At 39.1% G+C, this 18,943-nt stretch overlaps 2 protein-coding genes and 1 long non-coding RNA gene across 6 annotated transcripts; 2 read left to right on the forward strand and 1 right to left on the reverse strand.

The window, feature by feature from the left end:
• The first annotated feature begins 1,175 nt into the window (after positions 1-1,175).
• Positions 1,176-5,498, forward strand: prps1b (phosphoribosyl pyrophosphate synthetase 1B). 2 transcript variants are annotated; one of them, XM_032528330.1, is made up of 7 exons: positions 1,176-1,384; positions 1,772-1,964; positions 2,661-2,759; positions 2,993-3,117; positions 3,314-3,487; positions 3,623-3,782; positions 3,902-5,498. In XM_032528330.1, exons 2-7 carry the CDS (start codon positions 1,854-1,856, stop codon positions 3,992-3,994), a joined length of 762 nt encoding a protein of 253 aa, XP_032384221.1. In that variant the 5' UTR covers positions 1,176-1,384; positions 1,772-1,853; the 3' UTR covers positions 3,995-5,498. The 2 variants fall into 2 exon arrangements, with proteins under 2 accessions (XP_032384221.1, XP_032384222.1); XM_032528331.1 differs by having other exon boundaries at positions 1,772-1,958.
• A 696-nt stretch (positions 5,499-6,194) lies between these two features.
• Positions 6,195-16,236, forward strand: tmsb1 (thymosin beta 1). 3 transcript variants are annotated; one of them, XM_032528329.1, is made up of 7 exons: positions 8,547-8,802; positions 10,794-10,908; positions 12,047-12,078; positions 12,538-12,640; positions 13,703-13,734; positions 14,333-14,435; positions 15,753-16,011. In XM_032528329.1, the coding sequence occupies exons 1-7, from the start codon at positions 8,677-8,679 to the stop codon at positions 15,794-15,796; spliced, it is 555 nt and encodes a 184-aa protein (XP_032384220.1). In that variant the 5' UTR covers positions 8,547-8,676; the 3' UTR covers positions 15,797-16,011. The 3 variants fall into 3 exon arrangements, 1 of the variants encoding a protein (XP_032384220.1); XR_004333898.1 differs by lacking the exons at positions 12,047-12,078; positions 12,538-12,640 and adding an exon at positions 6,195-6,443 and having other exon boundaries at positions 6,647-8,802; positions 15,753-16,236; XR_004333899.1 differs by lacking the exons at positions 12,047-12,078; positions 13,703-13,734; positions 14,333-14,435; positions 15,753-16,011 and adding an exon at positions 6,195-6,443 and having other exon boundaries at positions 6,647-8,802; positions 12,538-12,614.
• On the reverse strand, positions 12,705-13,020 carry LOC116697033 (uncharacterized). The gene is made up of 2 exons (XR_004333900.1): positions 12,927-13,020; positions 12,705-12,896 (listed from the first exon to the last, which is right to left on the reverse strand). It is a non-coding gene; the product is annotated as an uncharacterized LOC116697033 (long non-coding RNA).
• Positions 16,237-18,943: the final 2,707 nt, after the last annotated feature.

An 18,943-nucleotide genomic window follows, 5' to 3' on the forward strand; every position in this document is an offset into this window, starting at 1 on the left:
TTGTGTCATTAATTTGCCTCTGACAAAAACTGATGTAGCCTCAACAGTGCAAACCTTGACAAAACACCAACTATTGACAGTAAAATGGTTTAGTGTTGTTCCCACTTTAGGTAGGCTCACTTTAATTTTTTTGGTGTCATTTGTATTATTGCATTTGAAAAGCAGATTGAAGCTGGCCCAACCAGACAGGCTAGCCTATTTGCCAAGAATTTCAATAAAGGTTTCGAAATTTTCCAAAAATGGGAAAAAAGAAAGAATCCATTTAAAAAAACAACTGTCCCCGGGTTTTTAAAACCCGCATTTGTTTTTGGGGGTTTTTTTACAGTAAAGTTTGGGCAATCGACAATAAAATTAATGATGATGAATTTCCCTTTACGTGTTAGTTTGGGGAGTTGGAAGGCTTTTCATGTTCATCATGGCTTTTGGGGGAAAATTAATAAATCACCCGCCCTTTTAAATTATCGAACACCTTTTTTTTATTAGCTACCCACTTTTCTACACAAAATGTATTTCTGTGTTGTGTTTTAAGCCACTTACCACTTTTCGTTTGGGGGGGCAGCCCCTTTGTTTGTCCCAAAAAGGCCATTTGGTTTTTGAGGGTTTCCCAAAGGGGGGCTAGGGACTTGGGCCCGGGGTTTTTTTTTTTCTGGGCCCAAAAAAACGTTAGGGATTATAGGGCCCAAATCCTATCCAACAACAAAGTCTCATAAGGGTAATTAGGTCGTCCCCTTTTTTCCCCCACATGTACTACAGGGCCCCCACCCTACCGGAAAGGGGGGGTGAATGTTCTAAAAGCCCCGCATTTCCAAGGACCCATTATCAAAGAGGAAACCACCACTTAAGTACCTTAAGCCGATACCGTGTTTAAAAATGAACATTTGAAAAAAAAACTATTATTTCCCAATCATGTACAACCAAGGGAGGGGGATTCAAACCGGTTAATAGGTTTTAGGTTCCCCTTTTTTTGGGGCTTTTAATTGCTTTATGTGTACCTATTAAAACGATGAAAGAAAGCTCACTTACTTGTGGCTCCCCGGCCCCCTGTTTTTGGGTCCTTCCCCAAAGACGTCTCGGGGTAGAAATATTAAAGCGTCGCGCCCCCGGGGGGAAAGAGCCGCGCACGCGTGATGGGGGCATTGGGGGATGGGTAGGGACCACAACCCCCACCCCGAAAAGGGCAATAAAAAGTTGACCATTTTCCCAGTTGTTTTTTGGAACCCTTTCCCTTGACCAAACACTGTCCCTCCCGCTCGGTAAACGAGCCCTTGTCCGCAACGAAAGCCAAATTCAAAATTCAGGGAGCTCAAATCGGCCCGTCTAAAAAATAGCAACCGCCTGGGTCCGAGCGGGGAAGGTTTTTACGAGAAATTTTGCAACCAAGAAAAGGTACGTATTTTTGAAGGCTACTATTTTAAATAAGGGTAAATTTTTGGGAAGCGTACCTGGTTAAAAAGTTGTAGACTAGGACATTAACCCTTTATTTGAATAGAAACGTGGTTTTCTGGTGAAAAGCCGCCATATTTTTTGGAAAATTTAGTTTCCCCCGATGGCTAACGACCCATGCTAACTAACAAAACTGGGAATTATGAGCAACAAAGCCACCTTAGTTGCCTCAATAAACTAAAACTATAATATATCATATGATACTCGAGACCTTCTGACTCATCATAGTGCTTTTTAAAACCCAGGTTCAGATCGCACGCCATTGTTTACTCTGCCTCTTCTATCTCCTGCTTTAAGTGCTGTTTGTTTTGTCACCCCTCCCCTCTGGCAGCGTGGAGATAGGGGAGAGCGTGCGTGGGGAAGATGTCTACATTGTGCAGAGTGGCTGTGGGGAGATTAATGACAATTTGATGGAGCTGCTGATCATGATCAACGCCTGCAAGATTGCCTCTGCCTCCAGGGTCACGGCCGTCATCCCCTGCTTTCCGTATGCCCGACAAGACAAGAAGGACAAGGTGGGGGTGAGGGATATTTATCTAATTACTTCTGTCATGCCATTTGCCATCCTGCATCATGACAAGAAGCTTGCAGTCATTTCCATCAGTATTCAATTGACTAGGCATATTTTCTTTATTTTGTTTTTGTTTTCCTTTCCCTTATTCTGTATGCTCTGCTGAATCAACTGCAGCTCCCATCTCTGTTCTTACCTTAAGCTATTATATATTATTTACTCCCATACTCATTCCTATATTTGAATGATATTGCATGAATGGAATGTTTACACAATAAACTACCAAATCTAAACATATATTAGTTTTTGTGATGCAGGATTTTGCTTTGAGTGTATTTACATAGCAATAACTGTCCTACTATTCTCATTTTATATCCATATTGCGGTCATGCCAAACACCTATAATTTCGACCTATTTGACAGTTCTAGCTGAGCAAAATTAAAACCGTGCCTCTCTGTTTAGCCATTCTATGCACATACAGGGGATTGCATCACCTACTGTACTGTAGTATATTGAAAGAGTCAGTGTCATACTGTAAATATTTTTATATAATCACTTTTAAGTTCTAGAGTCTAAATGTTTGTAAAAACTGACTTAACATTTTACTGATTGGCTATGCTCTTAGTTAAGTGTTATTTTTAGAAACAATCCATGCTTGCCAGTTCACTTATTCCATGTGACTGATGAGATCTATTTTCATTACAGAGCCGCGCTCCTATCTCTGCCAAGTTGGTGGCCAACATGTTGTCAGTGTCAGGTGCTGACCATATCATCACCATGGACTTGCACGCCTCACAGATACAGGTGAGCAGCACAAAAGCAGTCCTAAACCGAAGTCCATATTAGTCAGTATCCTGCCATTAATCTGTCCTTTTTGGGTAATATTTTTACCTACATTATAAACCTGACTTTCATAGCCTTATGTTTATATTGATGTCAACAAAGGGAGACATGGGCCTTCTATTGGTCCTTCCAGCAGGTAGTACATGCTCAGCTCCTGGGACCCCAGTCCATATTCATCTATTATTTTTTTCCAGGGATTCTTTGATATCCCCGTTGATAACTTGTATGCAGAGCCAGCGGTGCTGAAGTGGATCAAAGAGAACATCCCTGAATGGAAAAACTGCACCATCGTCTCACCCGATGCAGGAGGAGCCAAGAGGTATGCCAGTTTGCACTTGCCGTACTGTAGGTCTTCTATCCTTGAGCATGTCCTCTGGAATTTACTTTAGATTAAACTTTTGTTGGCTTTACTAATCTTTAACAGGGCTCTAATTAGACGTGTGCGTATACAACTTTATACATGTTGGCATGCACACCAGCTTTAATTCGTGAACATTTTACTTTCCCTTTTGCAGGGTCACCTCAATAGCCGACAGGTTGAATGTGGACTTTGCTCTTATTCACAAGGAGAGGAAAAAGGCAAACGAGGTGGACCGCATGGTTCTCGTCGGAGATGTGACAGATCGGGTCGCAATTCTAGTGGATGACATGGCCGACACGTGTGGCACAGTCTGTCATGCTGCTGACAAGTAAGTCCCTTTATTTACCTTCTGTGGTAAATGAATTGGTAAATAAATTTGGAACTTCACAGCATAACACTACTTGACCAATACAGGCAAGTCATATTGATATTTGTAATGCATAATAGTGTTTCTCTCCCTTAGACTAATTTCTGCTGGTGCCACCAAGGTGTATGCCATTCTAACCCATGGCATCTTCTCTGGCCCAGCTATCTCGCGCATCAACAACGCCTGCTTTGAAGCCGTGGTGGTCACCAATACAATCCCGCAGGAGGAGAAGATGAAGCATTGTCCCAAAATACAGGTCAGGATACAGAATTTATCTATTTTCCTTGATAAATGACTTTCAAAGTCTTCTTTCAATAAACAAATCATTTAATCTAGTTACATTCACAACATCTCATCCTCTCTTTCTCTCTCCAGGTTATTGACATCTCCATGATCCTTGCAGAGGCCATCCGTAGAACTCACAATGGCGAGTCTGTGTCATACCTGTTCAGCCATGTTCCCTTGTAACAAATGGTGTCCCCCATCTACTGTGTGCTGTTACACCAAATAAGAGAAGAGGGGAATATCCCCCAACCCAAACGCAACCATTAGCAAAGATTTGCTATCTAACCGTGGAAAAAAAATTTGGAAAAAAAAAAGAAGAAAGAACTGTCATGTCTGTTACTAATGCTGACCGCCTCACTTGAGTCCCTTCCCTCTTGAGCAGTGTCCCTTCATGTCTGGGCACCAAAGCAATTGCAAGCTACCAGTTTAGGCCAGCATATTTATTGTACTTGGATAAATAAGTGTTTATCCACTGTGAACTTTGTACCCCCTTTCATAACATGTATGCCATTTTTCCACCACATGGTACAGCTCAACTTCACTCGCTCTTTTTTGGTTTTCCATTGGCAAAAGGTGTGGAGAGCACCGGGTACTTTTTTTGGTACTACCTTGGTCCATGGTTCCAAGCAAGCTGAGGCGATACCTGAAGGTGGAGTTAAAATACTGCAGACCACCGAGAAATTCAAATAGGTAACCGCAATCGTTTTTATTCACTCGACCTAGATTTTTGCGGGAGATTGCTGCCCACACAACTGTGCCGTACAGTTGACTTTGTGCAAACATTCCTCTGTTTGGTTGCTTATAAAAGGATTCAGTAAGTCGTGCGTTTTTCGATCATGGCAGTGTCATGCGGCGGCACCATGGCGATAAGCTGAGAATCCCGCCTACACTGAAGGGGTACAATCCACAGTGGAAAACGAAGAAAGAGAAGTCCTGGTACCAAAACGTGAGCAGAGCTGAATCATACCGTGGAAGCATGGCATTGGGTACAGAGTTTCTCCTGACCATTTTACCTCTCCAGGAGTCATTTCAATCTGTTGTCAAAGAGCTTGTATAAATATCCTTGGCAGGTCGCACTGGTCAGGAGAAGCATCTGCCATGTAAAGCTGTTACAGTGCTTTTTGTTACAATGAACGAGCGTAGTTTTTCATGTTGCTCCTGTGTCTTCTGCTGTTTGAAAGATAATTAATGAAGTGAATGTGTATTGAACTAGTTTACAGTGCCACTGAAGCTCCACTCAACCCAAGAGTGCCTCAACAGTCTGAAATGGAATGTTTGTTTTACCTCCAGTCATCTCATCCCCCTCCTATTTAGCTGTTTTTATTTGCTCACTGGATGCAGAACTTTTACATTTCTTATCAGGCTGTAAAATGTTCTAGGATGTTTCTTTCAACTCTTGAGGTTCCCTCCATTGAGTGGGGTCTACCCAGTGTCCAGGGTTTACCCTTTTTAGGTTCTGCGCTGAAGGTCTTTCTATAGAGAAGCTGTCAGGTTTTTTAGTTTGGTGTCTCTGCAGGCTGGAGCTTCCTTTACCTGCTAATTTTATTTTCATTTATTGTATGTCTGGAGGAATGATTTGTTTATAATTTGCATATTCCAAACCTTTGTGTTTTACTTTTTCAGCAGGGTGAATGCGCCAGTTATCTGAGGATGTGTTCTTAATAAAATTAATTATCCTTAAAATCTATTGTTCCATTTTTTTTTCTGGTATTAATGCATCATACAGTGGATATAAAAAGCCTACACACCCCTGTTAAAATGGCAGGTTTTTGTGATGAAAAAAATGAGACAAAGATAAATTATGTTAGAACTTTTTCCACTTTTAATGTGACCTATAACATGAACAATTCAATTGAAAAACAAACTGAAATCTTTGAGGTTGAAAATGAAAAATAAAAACCTTACAATAACCTTGTTGCATTAGTGTGCACACCCTCTTATAATGGGATGTGGCTGTGTTCTGAAAAATAAAAAGCCCTTGGTTTTTATTTATAGCCTCCCAGTAATTTTAGACTAAATATTGTTGCTAGTAAATAGTGTGTTCAGTATTTCTCCACCAGAAATGAGAAATCCTGGTAGTGTGTAGAAGGCTTTTAAACAGCTTTAAGGCAATACTATTGCACTTTTGTATTTTAAAATATGAAAAATACAAATATTCGGCATCAATTGTTCTAAAAAGGACAAGTAAGAAAAAAATAATTGCAGAAGTTGGCGATATAGACCTACTCACAAGTTCTCTTATGTTTTTTTCACTTGCTTGCCACGCCCTTGTTCTCTAAGAAAGTGAACACTTTGACAGGCAAAATAACCAATCGCCGACCACTTTGCTTGGAGCATCTTGGCCAATAGTAATTCTAGAAGAGGCGGGCCAATCACAGACACAGGCAGACGCTCACTGCGACCTTCCATCTTGACACCGTTATTGGCGAGGTTTGATTGTTTATTTATCTGGTTTTTGGTTAGAAACGAGCAGTTTATATCATAACTGGACAAATAACCAGAAAGTATCTCTCTCCACGTGCAGTGTAGGAAAACAAGTATACGCATGTGCTGCTTTTATATTTTACCAATGAATGGAGAAAAATGAAAATAGACACTACGCTTTTTTTGCGGTCTACTGACAGCTGCCGGGGTAAGTAAATGTCATCTCTAAATTTGTCTTTCATGTTTCTGATCAAACACTATAGTTAATGTTCTTGTAATATGTATTAACATATGATTTAAGTGTAATTTCTTTTGATGTGGATTTCTACCATGTGGTTTTCACTTTCATTATGGGCAGAATGACTGTCCTGTTGTACTGAAATGATGATCTGTGATTCTATTTTTACTCAGCTCAAAGATGGCAGGAAGTGCGGACTATAAACAAGATAAAGAAGGCCTCAAGGACCCAGTGGTTCGATTCCACAGCTTCGTGCACGGTGGGACCTCCAGTTTGCTATCCACCCTCCCCACCCTCATTGTCTTCCCTGTCTACAAAATTGTTTTCCGTCAACAAATCCACAACACCCAGGTTTACACGGCAGTGCTACAGCTCTGCAAAGAGGGACCTGCAAAGCTCTACAGGGGCGTGGCCCCACCGTTACTGATGAAGACCCTGAATGGCACGCTGCTCTTTGGCCTCCAGGACACACTCCTCCGCCAGCTCTCCCTGTCATCACAAAATGTCATCTCCACCTCTGCCCTTCCTGCCCTGGCTGGGTTTGGTGCAGGTATGGTAGAAGCTGTGGTTTTTACCCCTTTTGAGCGTGTCCAGAATGTGTTGCAAAATGGCCAAAATGACCGCCATCTACCCACCCTGAAGAGTATTCTTGTGAGGCTGAAGGCGCAGCGGCTGGCCTCGGGCTACTACAGAGCCTTTCTCCCCATCACAGCCCGTAACGCTCTTGGTAGCTGCCTTTATTTTGGCCTGAAGGGGCCGGTGTGTGCTGCCGTGGAGGGACAGGGGCTCAACCCAATGGTTTCCTCCTTCATCTCAGGGACGCTGACCTCCATGGCAACCAGCTTGACTCTTTACCCACTGTCTGTGCTTGTGGCAAACATGCAGGCAGAGGTGGGGGGGGAGGTGAAAGGGGTCATGGCTTGTTGGAGGATGCTGTGGAAATCTCGGCAGCGGAGTGTGGCTCTGCTGTACAGAGGAGGTTCTCTGGTTATTTTGAGATCGTGCATCACATGGGGAATCACCACTGCTATCTACGACAGGCAGCAGAAACGTTCAGGCTGAAGAGACATCGTTGACAAATGTTTTTACTGTTGTTTTTATCTGAAAATTTATATTTTATTTTATTTTTGTCACTTGTGTTGTATTCCTTATCACTGTTTTTTTTTTTTTTCCTGGTGAGTAAACATACATGCTGCTCTTTCAATTTGCATTCATCAGAAAATACATCCCATCATCCCCCCCTTCATGAGATGCTCTAACCATAAGGCCTTTTTCACAGCTGACATTTTGACTTTTTCATTGTAGGGAAATCACAGGCATTATACTCATTGAATGAATGGCTGTGATCTATGCAAGTGTCCCAGTAAGCCAAGCCAGTGTAACAGTGGGCCAACATGAACACTACTTGGAACCTTGGTGCCTTGTATTTTTACTGTCTCAAAGAGGAATTCCACCAATTTTACATCAAGTCAGTTTACTAATCATGGGAAGTACGACTCAGCCTATGAAAACAGTTGTGTAGTTGTGTTTTGGACATTTTTGCTTTTAACATGTAGAAGAAATTACAGGAGACTACAATTATAACAGAAACCCTGCAGTGCAAATAAGGGTGGGAATTTAGTTAAAGGCAGTTATTTAACAGCCAGACAGGGTCTAAAAAAATAGGTTACTGTATGGAAAAAATAGAAATCAGAATTGCTTGGGCTGGACTCATATAAGAGCCTAGATGTGAGGATATTAGCCTTTTCATCTGACTTTTTTGAAGTGCAATACTAAAACATTGGTATTTCGTTTTAAGTGCATACAAGGAGATTGATGCATGATTATGGTGTATTGTCGAGACATTATTTAATGTTATCTATAATATATATAGTATACTACGACCATAAGTACTTTGCCTTACCACAAGAATGTTCTGATCCAGTAACTGTCTGCCAACAATTAGCCTCAAAGTGCATTAAAAAATATATCCTATCAGTCATACATTTAAGTTGTGTTTATAATGTGTTTTCGTGTAATTCTAATTTATTTTGTCAAACCATGTAATGTCATAACCAGTCCACTAGATGGTACTGTGTTAAAAAACCGTGATGACTTCCCATTTTAAAGCAAATCCAAAATTGTTCCACGCAGATATGGGGAGGAACAAAGTCATGCATCAAGCGTGTCCAATCAAAATTCTTCCTCTAAACTTTGGGAGCCAATGACAACCAGAGGATCAGTGTCCATGTTGTTGTTCAGGGCGTGTTGTCTCTACTTAAACCGTTGGCTTTGCGAGGACTACGTAGACGCATTTTCTTACAACGGACGCTGCGCACCTCTGCCCCAGGTAACAATAGTCTGGATTATCTCAGTATGTTAGCTCGTACATTCAATTAGACACATAATCACTGTAACCATCAATTTTTAGAAATAACGAAAAAGTCGTGCTTTCAACATTTTTTTTGCCATAGGCTTTACACTACAGTTAGCTAGCTAACGTTTCTGTAGAGGTAATGTTGCGTCAGGTACTGGGATGTCTGTGTATAGTGCTGCATTGTTCTGCACGGAAGCTGTTTTAGAGTAGTCTGTGTGTGTGTAAAATGTGTTTGTTCATTGTGTGCAGGACATGTTTCTTGGGACTGGATTACATAACTCCAGAGTTCCGCCCAGTACTGTTTTTTTTTTTTTTTTTTTTTTTTTTTTTACATTGTTGGGGAAGCTACTTTGAAACCATAGTTGTGCAAGCTACCAATTACTCTACACCGGAAGAAGTTGAACTACATCCAAACTAACTCTATGGATAACTCCATGAACTGTATAAAATAGGCAAAATCTAGTTTGGGTAACTAACTATAAAGAGAAACTTTTGTTTGCCTGTTTTGGGCGTCGCTGCACCCGCTGGGGCAGGGTGGGTGGGCAGAGGAAAAAAATCTGGCAAAATGTTTTTTTGTTTTTTTGCTATTATCCAATAAAATATTTTAAATAACAAAAAAAAATAGTTCAGACTACTTTCGGTAAAGTGTTTTTTTTTCTTCCTTTTTTTTAAAAATCAAATTTGACATGTGCCATAAAACAAAGGTAAAATGCCCCACTATTCCTGGGAAAATGCAAAGGATTTCAGCTTTGCTTTGGTTTTGTATGCAGTGGCAGTCGGACTCCAGGTGGGCATACCACACCCATGCAGCAACTTCTCTGAACATTTAGTTTATAATACGTCGCAATAATGAAGATTTGTGACTAATGACACCTGATAAGTGCAAGTATATCCAGGGAGGGGTTAAACTCAAGGGCAGCTGGACTTGCTTAAAGGTGCTCCGAAGTCCAGTGGCCATTTGAGTTTAACCCTTCCCTGGATAACTATGACCTGGATGACTGAGAACCTTCAGACATAACATGCTAGTTTTTCAAATTCAGATTCAAAACATTAAAAACTATAGCCATTTATTGACAGGTGAGCTTACATTCCACTTCCGGAATGTCTCCGAGACCTAAACCTGTCCTAAACTGAAGTGGCCCCCTGAAGAATGCATTGTCTGGGCATACCTTCACAGGGTCAGGATGAAGGGGGGGGGGGGGGGTGGTTAAATGGGTTTCAATTACAGTAAGGAAGCAATGGTAAAAGTTTTTAAAAAAACATTTTACCTTTTTATGGGCCAACATTATTTGTAGTATCAGACGGTGTAGAACCATAGACAGTTAAAGAAGTTTAGAACCGAGCTGTCCCAACTCAGTCATTTCCTGTATGTGTCACATGGGTTTCTCCACTGCCACGCCTATCTGGGAGACCAGCGGCAGATTCTGAGTGTGTTTATTTCCAATGGGAGAAGTGAACGTGAACACAAAACTATGACAGATTCCTTTGCCCCATAATTGCCTAAATATAAACGCCATTTTTCACAAGCCACATCCCCAGAACCTTCTGACATTTAAAAAAATCAGACCCACAAATCTGGAGAAAACTTTGTTCAAGACCTGTTTCTGTTCTATTCTCATGACATCTTGCAACGCAGATAAGCTAATGTTTGTGAATGCCCAAACTAATTTTCGTCTTTTTAGTCGTTTTTAAATATGTTATCAAAAGCAAATGTTAAAGATTATACAAATAACTTCTTCCATCCATATACAACATTCGCTACATTTTCAAATGAGGCTACTCCCACTTAGGAGACAGGAAGTGTGTAGTTGTTCTGCAAAATGTAATTTGTTTAACTACATGGTTCATTACTCTCCAATACTGCAGGGTTTAAAAAAAAAGAAGCTTTTTCATGTCTTTCTAAAAGTTGAAGTCTTTGGTTTGATTTATTTTTTGTTGTTTTTGCTCTCACTTTTCTCCATTAGAAATCTTCCAAAATGAGCAACAAATGTCCAGTCACTAAGGAGGTGCAGCAGTTCAAAAAGGAAAGGCTAAATAGTGCTGAAATGATAGAAAAAAATCCCCTCCCAACGGCACAAGGTAGGTGTTAAATCAGTAAAAATCTGTATCATCCCCTCTTGATCCAGGTTTCTTCAGCTCCTTGTTCAGCATGGTTCTACTCCTCCCCTCTTATCACCATGAACAGCAACTGCAAACATTGTATACTGATTAACTGCCAGTACACACCCAACCCTGAGAACGGCCTTGTTCTGCTTAATGCCAACTTGTTCAGAGGAGAAAAAAACATAACCCCACCTCCTGTTATAAGATGTATATCTTTTTAAAATGTATATTAAGAGGCTATGTGGAGCACATGGAGCTTCATGCTACCAGCGCTGCGAGGTGAAAAAAAAGCAAACTGTAGAGCAATGAATCCAAGGCCCACATGATGTACAGTAAAAAAGCTTCCCTTCAAATTGGAGTGTTTTTTTTTTTTTTTTTTTTTTTTTTTTTTTTTAAATTCAGCAGGAAGAGTAGAGTTTATGTAAAAGGGTTGCAATATGCTCATCCTTCCCTTCCCGAGGTTGAGGCTCCCTGCTGACTGACTACAGGCACCCTCAGTATTTGCGTTAAAGCAGGTGGCACTGCTGGTGCTTGTCGTTTTTTTTTTTCTTTTTCTGAGTCTTAACTGCGATTTTTACCGTGACAGCTGTGTTGCATTGCGCAAGATGTTTTTGAGTTGCATTATTGGAAATGGAGGATCCAGTGTTTTGAAAGCTTGCCCCATAAGAACCTATATACACAAACATTTTAGATATCTCTTTAGCTTTTGAGTTTGACATATTATTTTTTTTTTTTAATGTAAATCTTCTTTCCGAAAGTTCCAAACTTTGAGAAGTGCTGTGCAAAAAGGCTAGAATACCTCTTCATTATGCGCACACCAGTTAGTAAACCCCTGATAGTTTGGAGAGGAACACCTGACCGTAGTTCTGGCATCTCTTCACTAACAAATGCAAACTCGCGAGTGGAACCGTATGTTGCACCAGTTGCTGCGTAGTCAAATTTTACCCACCATCTAGAATATTTGACACTGCGGCGTGCGCGCGCGTGTGAGAATGTTATTTAATCACAGTACTATATCAGTTCTTTTTTGTCCTTACAACAATTTAGGACTAATCTTTGATCTCCAGACTCCAGGTTTAGATTGATCATCTCTGTCTCTCTTGTAATCACACAGTAATTGAAGAGGAGAAGATAGCCATGGAAGAGGAAAGTACCTGCAAAATACCGGCCATGATTTTTCTTTCAGTCCTGCCCTTTTACCTTCTCTCTCTCCAATTAGAAATCATGTCTATCATCTCCATCTCTGCCTCTTTATTTCGGTGCCTCCTGTTTTTCTTGAATTTCTCTAAGACTGTGCCACAAGTAGAAACTTTTTAGAAAACGGGGTGTCTTGCTTTATTCTTAAATCTTGGGAAAAATGTCTCCAGCTAACTTTCCCACACAGACACACATGCTCTTGCTTCCCTGCAGATGGCTTGATTTGTATACACATGGGATTGTACTGCAAACATCTTGAGTGATAAAAATAATGATGGGATCATGTGTTCATGCTTTCGCTTTTGTGTTTGCCTTCTTTTTAACATTTTTCTCATGCACTGTTAATGGTCCAAATTTGTGCTTTGAGTCAATCAATAATTTCTGCTCTTTCTCACTTTTCTCCAATAGAAAGCTGCCAAAGAGCCACTCAATAAAGAGTTGGAGACGTTTGACCCACAAGTGCTCAAAAAGACGGAAGTACAAGAGAAAAACCCTCTTCCAACTACTGATGGCAAGTGTTTAAGGGAAAAGAATTGTTAACAAAAAGTCAACGTTAATCTAGGTTTCAGCTTGTCGTCAGTTCCTTGTTTCTACATAGTTCCACTCGGCCGTGCTTATTAAGAAAGATAAGATAAGCCTGAAGGGAAATTCAGGAGTTGCAGCAGCACAAAGACAGAACTAGGTACACATAAATACAGAAGTAAAAACAATGAGTTGTATACACCTAGAATAAGAATAGAAGTAAAATTGGAAACTACACAAAAGGTCTAGGAGGCATATTTACACCAGAGACAGACAGGTTCTGCACTTCTAGACCTTTTTGTTTAGTGCATCAGAGGGAGCTTGGGATTATAGACTTGCAGTTTGTCAAAGATGCAAACACATTCTTTGACAATAAAGCCTAAAGTTGGTTTACAATTCTCTTAACTGTGAAGTGTATGAACTTCACTGCAGGTTGGATTCTGTATTAACCGGGATGGCGGACTCGTATGAACGGGGTCCAACGCGGCTTGAATGTGCTTCGGCAGGTCAACGTTGAATACATGTCGTGAACAAAATGTCTGTATTCTCTTTGCGCTGTCTTTATTCGTCTGTACTGTACGTCCCTTTTTCTTCTTTTTTTTTTTTTTTTTTTTGTGAAGACCCCCTGGAAGGAAATTATCTCAAATTCAGCATAAATGTCCACTTGAATTCAAGGATGAACCAATTTTTTTTAGATTTTGGTGGTCAAGGTTGCCTCACAAAATGTGTTTTTGGTCATATATCGAGAATCCCTACGCAACTCATGACATTTCACACAAATGTCTAAAAGGATAAAATTATAACTTAATACTGATGATTTAATACTCAACAGTATTGACAGAGGCTGACTTCACTGTTGACATAATGTTCTGCCAAACGTGTGCGTGCGTGTCCAAATTATGCTTTTTTTTTCCCTCTTGCTTAGTCTTGACTACATATGAGTCTGGATAGACATGGATATGAACTGCAACTTAACGAAATCTCTGAAATGTTGATTAATCTACAACTCAGTTATCCATTGATCACCTCTGTCTCTCTTATAATCACACAGTAATTGAAGAAGAGAAGATAGCTTTGGAAGAGGTAGGTACCTGCCATGGTTTCTTTCAATCCTTTATCTGAATTTGTCTTAAAATTATGCCTCAAGAAGAGACTTTGCACTGGTTGCCTGGCTTTGTTCTGGAGTCTTCTGTAAAAATGTAACTTCCTCATCCAACATTTTTTTTCTTCTGATTTTAGATGCGCTTTTTCCCACAAAACTGAAACCTTTCATTTTCCAGCTATGCTCTTACTTCTTTGGCCCTGATGTGCATTTTTAGATTTTTCTAATCTCTTTAATGACCTCACAGTAATGCAGCTCAAAGTTCAAGTACAGCATGTGTTCTTCCTTGTACGCACTAATGTGGAACTGGATACTTGTAAATAACAGCGCGATGTAACATGAAACCCCATTAGAGCTGTTCATTGTGACCAGGTAACAAACTCCAGAATCTTTTTGAATTGAGGTGGGGTTAGATTTGTAGACCAGTGTGGGATTGTACTGCAGACAACATCTTGAGTGATGAAATGATAATTGGTCTTGTGTTCATTCTTTCTCAAACTCTCAAAACCTGTTTTTTGATTTTAATGATAATTCCTGCTCTCTCTCTCTCTCTCTCTCTCTCCCACGTTTCTCCATTAGAAAGCTGCCAAAGAGCCACTCAATGAGGAGTTGGTGCAGTTTAAGACGAGCAAGCTAAGGAAGTCTATCACGAAAGAAAGTAACCATCGTCCTACTGCTGCAGGTAGGTGTTGGAGTGCTCTCAGTAAAACTTCACCCTTTTATTGGATTTACTTTTAATGCAATGTTTCTTTTACCACATCTAGACAACTGCTTACTCAAGAGTCCATTACAGTGTTTTTTTTTTATATATTACTTTTTTCATACATTCAAAATTAGTTTAATAAATGACGACAAGAACAGGAATTGCAAAATTTAACCAAAACAAGGGGGTTATGGGGTAGGAGATGGGATTGGAATAAGGGAGAAGTACTTTGTAGCTAATTTGGGGCTAGATTGAACCAATGTTATTTTAGAGTCTATCTTTGCAGTAGATCTCTCTCTCTGTTGTATTTTTGATAGCCATGAATTCAGTTTTGGTAAATTTATCCTTGTCACCCACTTCCTGGCTGTCGCACGCAATAAGATATAGATATATAAAGATACCTGTCAGCTGTATTTTTTTTAATTATATTTTAATCTTTCCTACCAAAGATGTGTTTTTCATAGGTTCTGAAAATTCTTTTTAGAGTTTTCTCCACCACTTCCCAAAATGGTGTCAGTATTCGATATGTAAAGTGTGTGGGTGTAGTTTGCTCTTTGTTCCCCACAGCCTCTCCAGCAACTACTCCATGCTAATGCATAACATTTACTATGCCTATAAGGCTTAGTAAAATATCTCTGGCTCACTTTCCAAGCAAATCCCCTCCCAAGTATCCAGTTTTTTCAGCTTCTTGTTTGGCAAAGTTCATCTCTCTCTCTCACTCACTCACTCACTCACTCACTCACACTCATATATGAAGGACAACTGCAATCATTTCATTACTGATTGATAATAATCAGACACAACTTCCTGAAATCGTAATCTGATGTCATCAGGGCTAGTGCTAAGACTTGAACTCTACACTTATCACAGAAAGCCTGTGTGTGGTTTAAAAGACTTGGAAATTTATTTAAAAGATGATACTGAGTTGTATTATAGGAAATGCAGGATCCAGTGTTTTTGGAGCTTGCCCCATACTTGACAAGTGCCTCTGTAGCTTTAATTATTCCGTTTTTTTTTTGTTTTGTTTTTTAAATCTAACTTTCCAGCTTTGGAAGTGCAGTGCTAAATTTGCTAATGTACCTATTTAATGATTGGCACTCCAGTCAGTATACATAATAATATCTGGTCTTACCCACCATCTAGAATATTTGACACTGCCGCTTTTGATTATAATTGTTTTTGTGGTGTATATGTTTTTTTTTTTTTTTTTTTTTTTAATTGAATACTACAAAGTGAATGAGGACCAATCTTTGATTTCCATAAATTGTTCAACTCATCTCTCTTTCACTCTCTCAGAAATTGAAGCAGAGAAGAAAGCCATGCAAGCAGGGAAGAAGTAAATGGGGGGACTCCTTTCATGATTCTTCTTGTTAAGACCTGCCTTGTTACCTGCTCTTCCTCCATTTAGGAATCCTATCAGCATATCTGCCTATGCCTGTGTTCTGTGTTATTAAATGGTGTTTGGGCTGATGCTATGGGGGAAAATTCTGTCTGTAATCCCATGTAAATTAAAGAAATGGGTGTACTTTATTGTGCTTTTCATGCTGTTTAGAAAGGACTGAATGGAGTAATAAAACAATATGATGGGGTCCCAGATTGTTTTTGTTATCAAAGGAGAAAAATCATGAGTTATTGTATTGATGGAAATCCATGTATTACATTGTTAACAATACAATAAATATGCTTATTTCCATTCAGTGAACCTTTCAAAGATTTGTTGCCATGCAGGAAATGTTCTAATGACACAATATTTTTCTTTTATAATAAAAATGGATCTCAACGTTGAATTGTTTATTTTGTGTTGCTAAACCCTTTTTTTTTTTTTTTTTTTTTTTTTTTTTTTTTTTTAAAGCATATATATTTTTATTTTTTTTATCAGGACAAACTAGTGTATGTAACGTAAAACTGAAATGTGGGAAAAGCTATCATTTAAATGTTTTGTAAAGTAGTGTCATTTATTGTACGGCTTTTAAATAGAAGTTAAAGGTTAATGTATTATAATTTGTCACAAACAATGCTCAGCACAAAGGGGAACAAACTTATGCTCTAGTGTGACCAATAAGGGAACAAATAGGTACGCAAGACCACTGCAGAATCAGATGTAGACTGTTTTCACTGTCATAAGCCAAGTCAACCTATTGTCTAATAGTACAAAAATATTTATAATGAATGCTCAAGCTCTTAATATTTGTCTGAGAAGAAAAGAGTCCTAAATCGAAGCCTGTTTCTATCCAAGATTCATTTTTTTTTTTTTTTTTTTTTTGGTAAAAAAAATGTGATCCTTGTCTGTGGGCATGCTCAGCAGTATTGTGGAAGCTATAGCCTTGCAAGCTACCAATAACTTAGCAAAACGTTGAATTGCAGCGAAGCTACTCTAGGGAGAAATTAGAGCGACTTCAAAAAAAAGTAGTTCAAACTACTTCACATATACCCAAAAAATTAAATTGACAATTTACATGTGATACAAAGTTATAACAAAATAAAAAAGTCACTCAATTAAGGTAATTCCTAAAAAGGTGCCCAGTTGTTCACAAGTCATATACAAACCAAAAATAACCCCCTCTGCATGGGAAAGTGAATATCCGCTTTGGTCTTGCATGCTGTCAATCAAACTCTAATTTCTGCCTTCCAGAAGTGATTGGTGTATTGCACCGAGCAGGATTACTCAGTAAGCCAGCTAATTCCAAAATGGCTATAAAAATAACTATGCAACTTCTCTAAACATGTGTTGATGAATATCAATCATTTTAGTTCTATAATAGCAATACTCAATACATATGACAAATTGACATGCAAGTTAAGTTTTACAAACACAGATTCAAAACGTAATAAAAAGGATTGACTTTTCACGGGTGGACTCAGAGCTAAACCTATCGTGAACTACAGCGGCTGCCTGAGGAATGCACTGCCCGGGCGTGCCTTGACAGCAGTCAGGATGAGAAAAGGGTGCAGGGCCGGTCAAAGGGGGCTTAATTACAGTCAAGAAGCATTGGTGGAATAAAATAAACACATCTTCCTTTTTCTTTTGCCCAAAATTGTTTGTAATTTCAGTAGTTACTACACACACACACAAAAAAAGGTATTACTACTTGAATCACTAAGAAAATATAAATGCAATTGAAGTACCAGTAATCTACTGCAAAATGTAGTACTAGTACTACTAATTTAGACTAAATTACATGTGTGTGACCTTCCTTTTGTTGCCGGCCTTGAGCCAGACGGTAACAAATTACACGAGAGTTCACTACTCTCCGACACTGATATGCAGTTTTCCTTAGCTACACATGAGATGTTTGACTCAATTTTCAAACGGTTGAATGCATCTTTTTACCCAGTGAAAGCTTCCTCCAGAGTTGCAGCAGGTCTAAGCCTGCTGATGAAAAGGGAGTGGATCAGCTGCAGGTGTTACACATTCCACATTGCCAACATGTGATATGGTTTGTGTCAGAAAAGTGAGTTCTAACTTAGTTTCCATATAAAGAGGAGTCCCATTTCTACTTTTTTTTTAAAAGAGAAAAATATGTAACAAAAACGTTCACAGGAATCGTGTATCTTTGCAGTACGAACATGTTTTTGGAAGCCCGTTTTGAGGAAGGAGAAATGCATCACATGAATCAGGCTGTTTTTTTTTTCTTTTATACTTTCATATGATGTGTGGATTGCTTAAGATTAGTGCAATCTTAAACAATCCACACATAGTATGCGAGAGATAAAAGGAGTTGGCTGTGTTTTTCCACAAGAAGCCTGTTGAAACATGCTCATTCAACAGCATGCAGGTACTTGAGAAATACCTTATACCATCTAATTGTCTTTTGTTGGTATTTAGTTTTTTTCTCTTGTAAGAAAGCCTGTCAGGGGTCTCGCTAAATATATATGTATTTTTTTAAATTAAGAGAAAGATAGCTTTTATGAATCTGCAAAAAGTGGTGTATGTATGTATGTTATGTATGTATGTATGTTGTTGTTTTCTTTTCAATGAGCTTTCAGCATCAGGCATGTCTGGGCACTATGATGACAACAGACTAGACATTGCAGCACAGGAAGACAAAGAACATACGAGGAAACAACCAAATGATAAAAGGTAGACACAGAATTATGATCACATTAAGTTTCCTTAAAAATCATTCTTAAGCCATGTTCTGAAAAACCCAAACTTTTAAGTTATTTATGATTTAGCATTGTATTGTATTGCATTAACTGTCCCACCTGTTTTTATTGCCTGCTTTGTCCAATCCATGAGTTATCCCTTTGTCAACATTGTGTCAAGTACACATGATTATTGTCTCTCAATTATTGTACCTGTATAGCAAGTTATACAGGTACTTTAGTCCTCATTTATTGCTAAATTCCCCCTGTCCAACCAAAATATAAAGAAATAAACACTGTCACTCTCTGTCCACCTACTGTACACAATGAAGACATATTTAAGTAAACTACCATTGTAAAACTACCAATACATAAACTAGTGTTCAATAACTTCATATAAT

The sequence above is a fragment of the Etheostoma spectabile genome, chromosome 10 (assembly GCF_008692095.1).
Source record: "Etheostoma spectabile isolate EspeVRDwgs_2016 chromosome 10, UIUC_Espe_1.0, whole genome shotgun sequence".
NCBI classification, from domain to species: domain Eukaryota; kingdom Metazoa; phylum Chordata; class Actinopteri; order Perciformes; family Percidae; genus Etheostoma; species Etheostoma spectabile.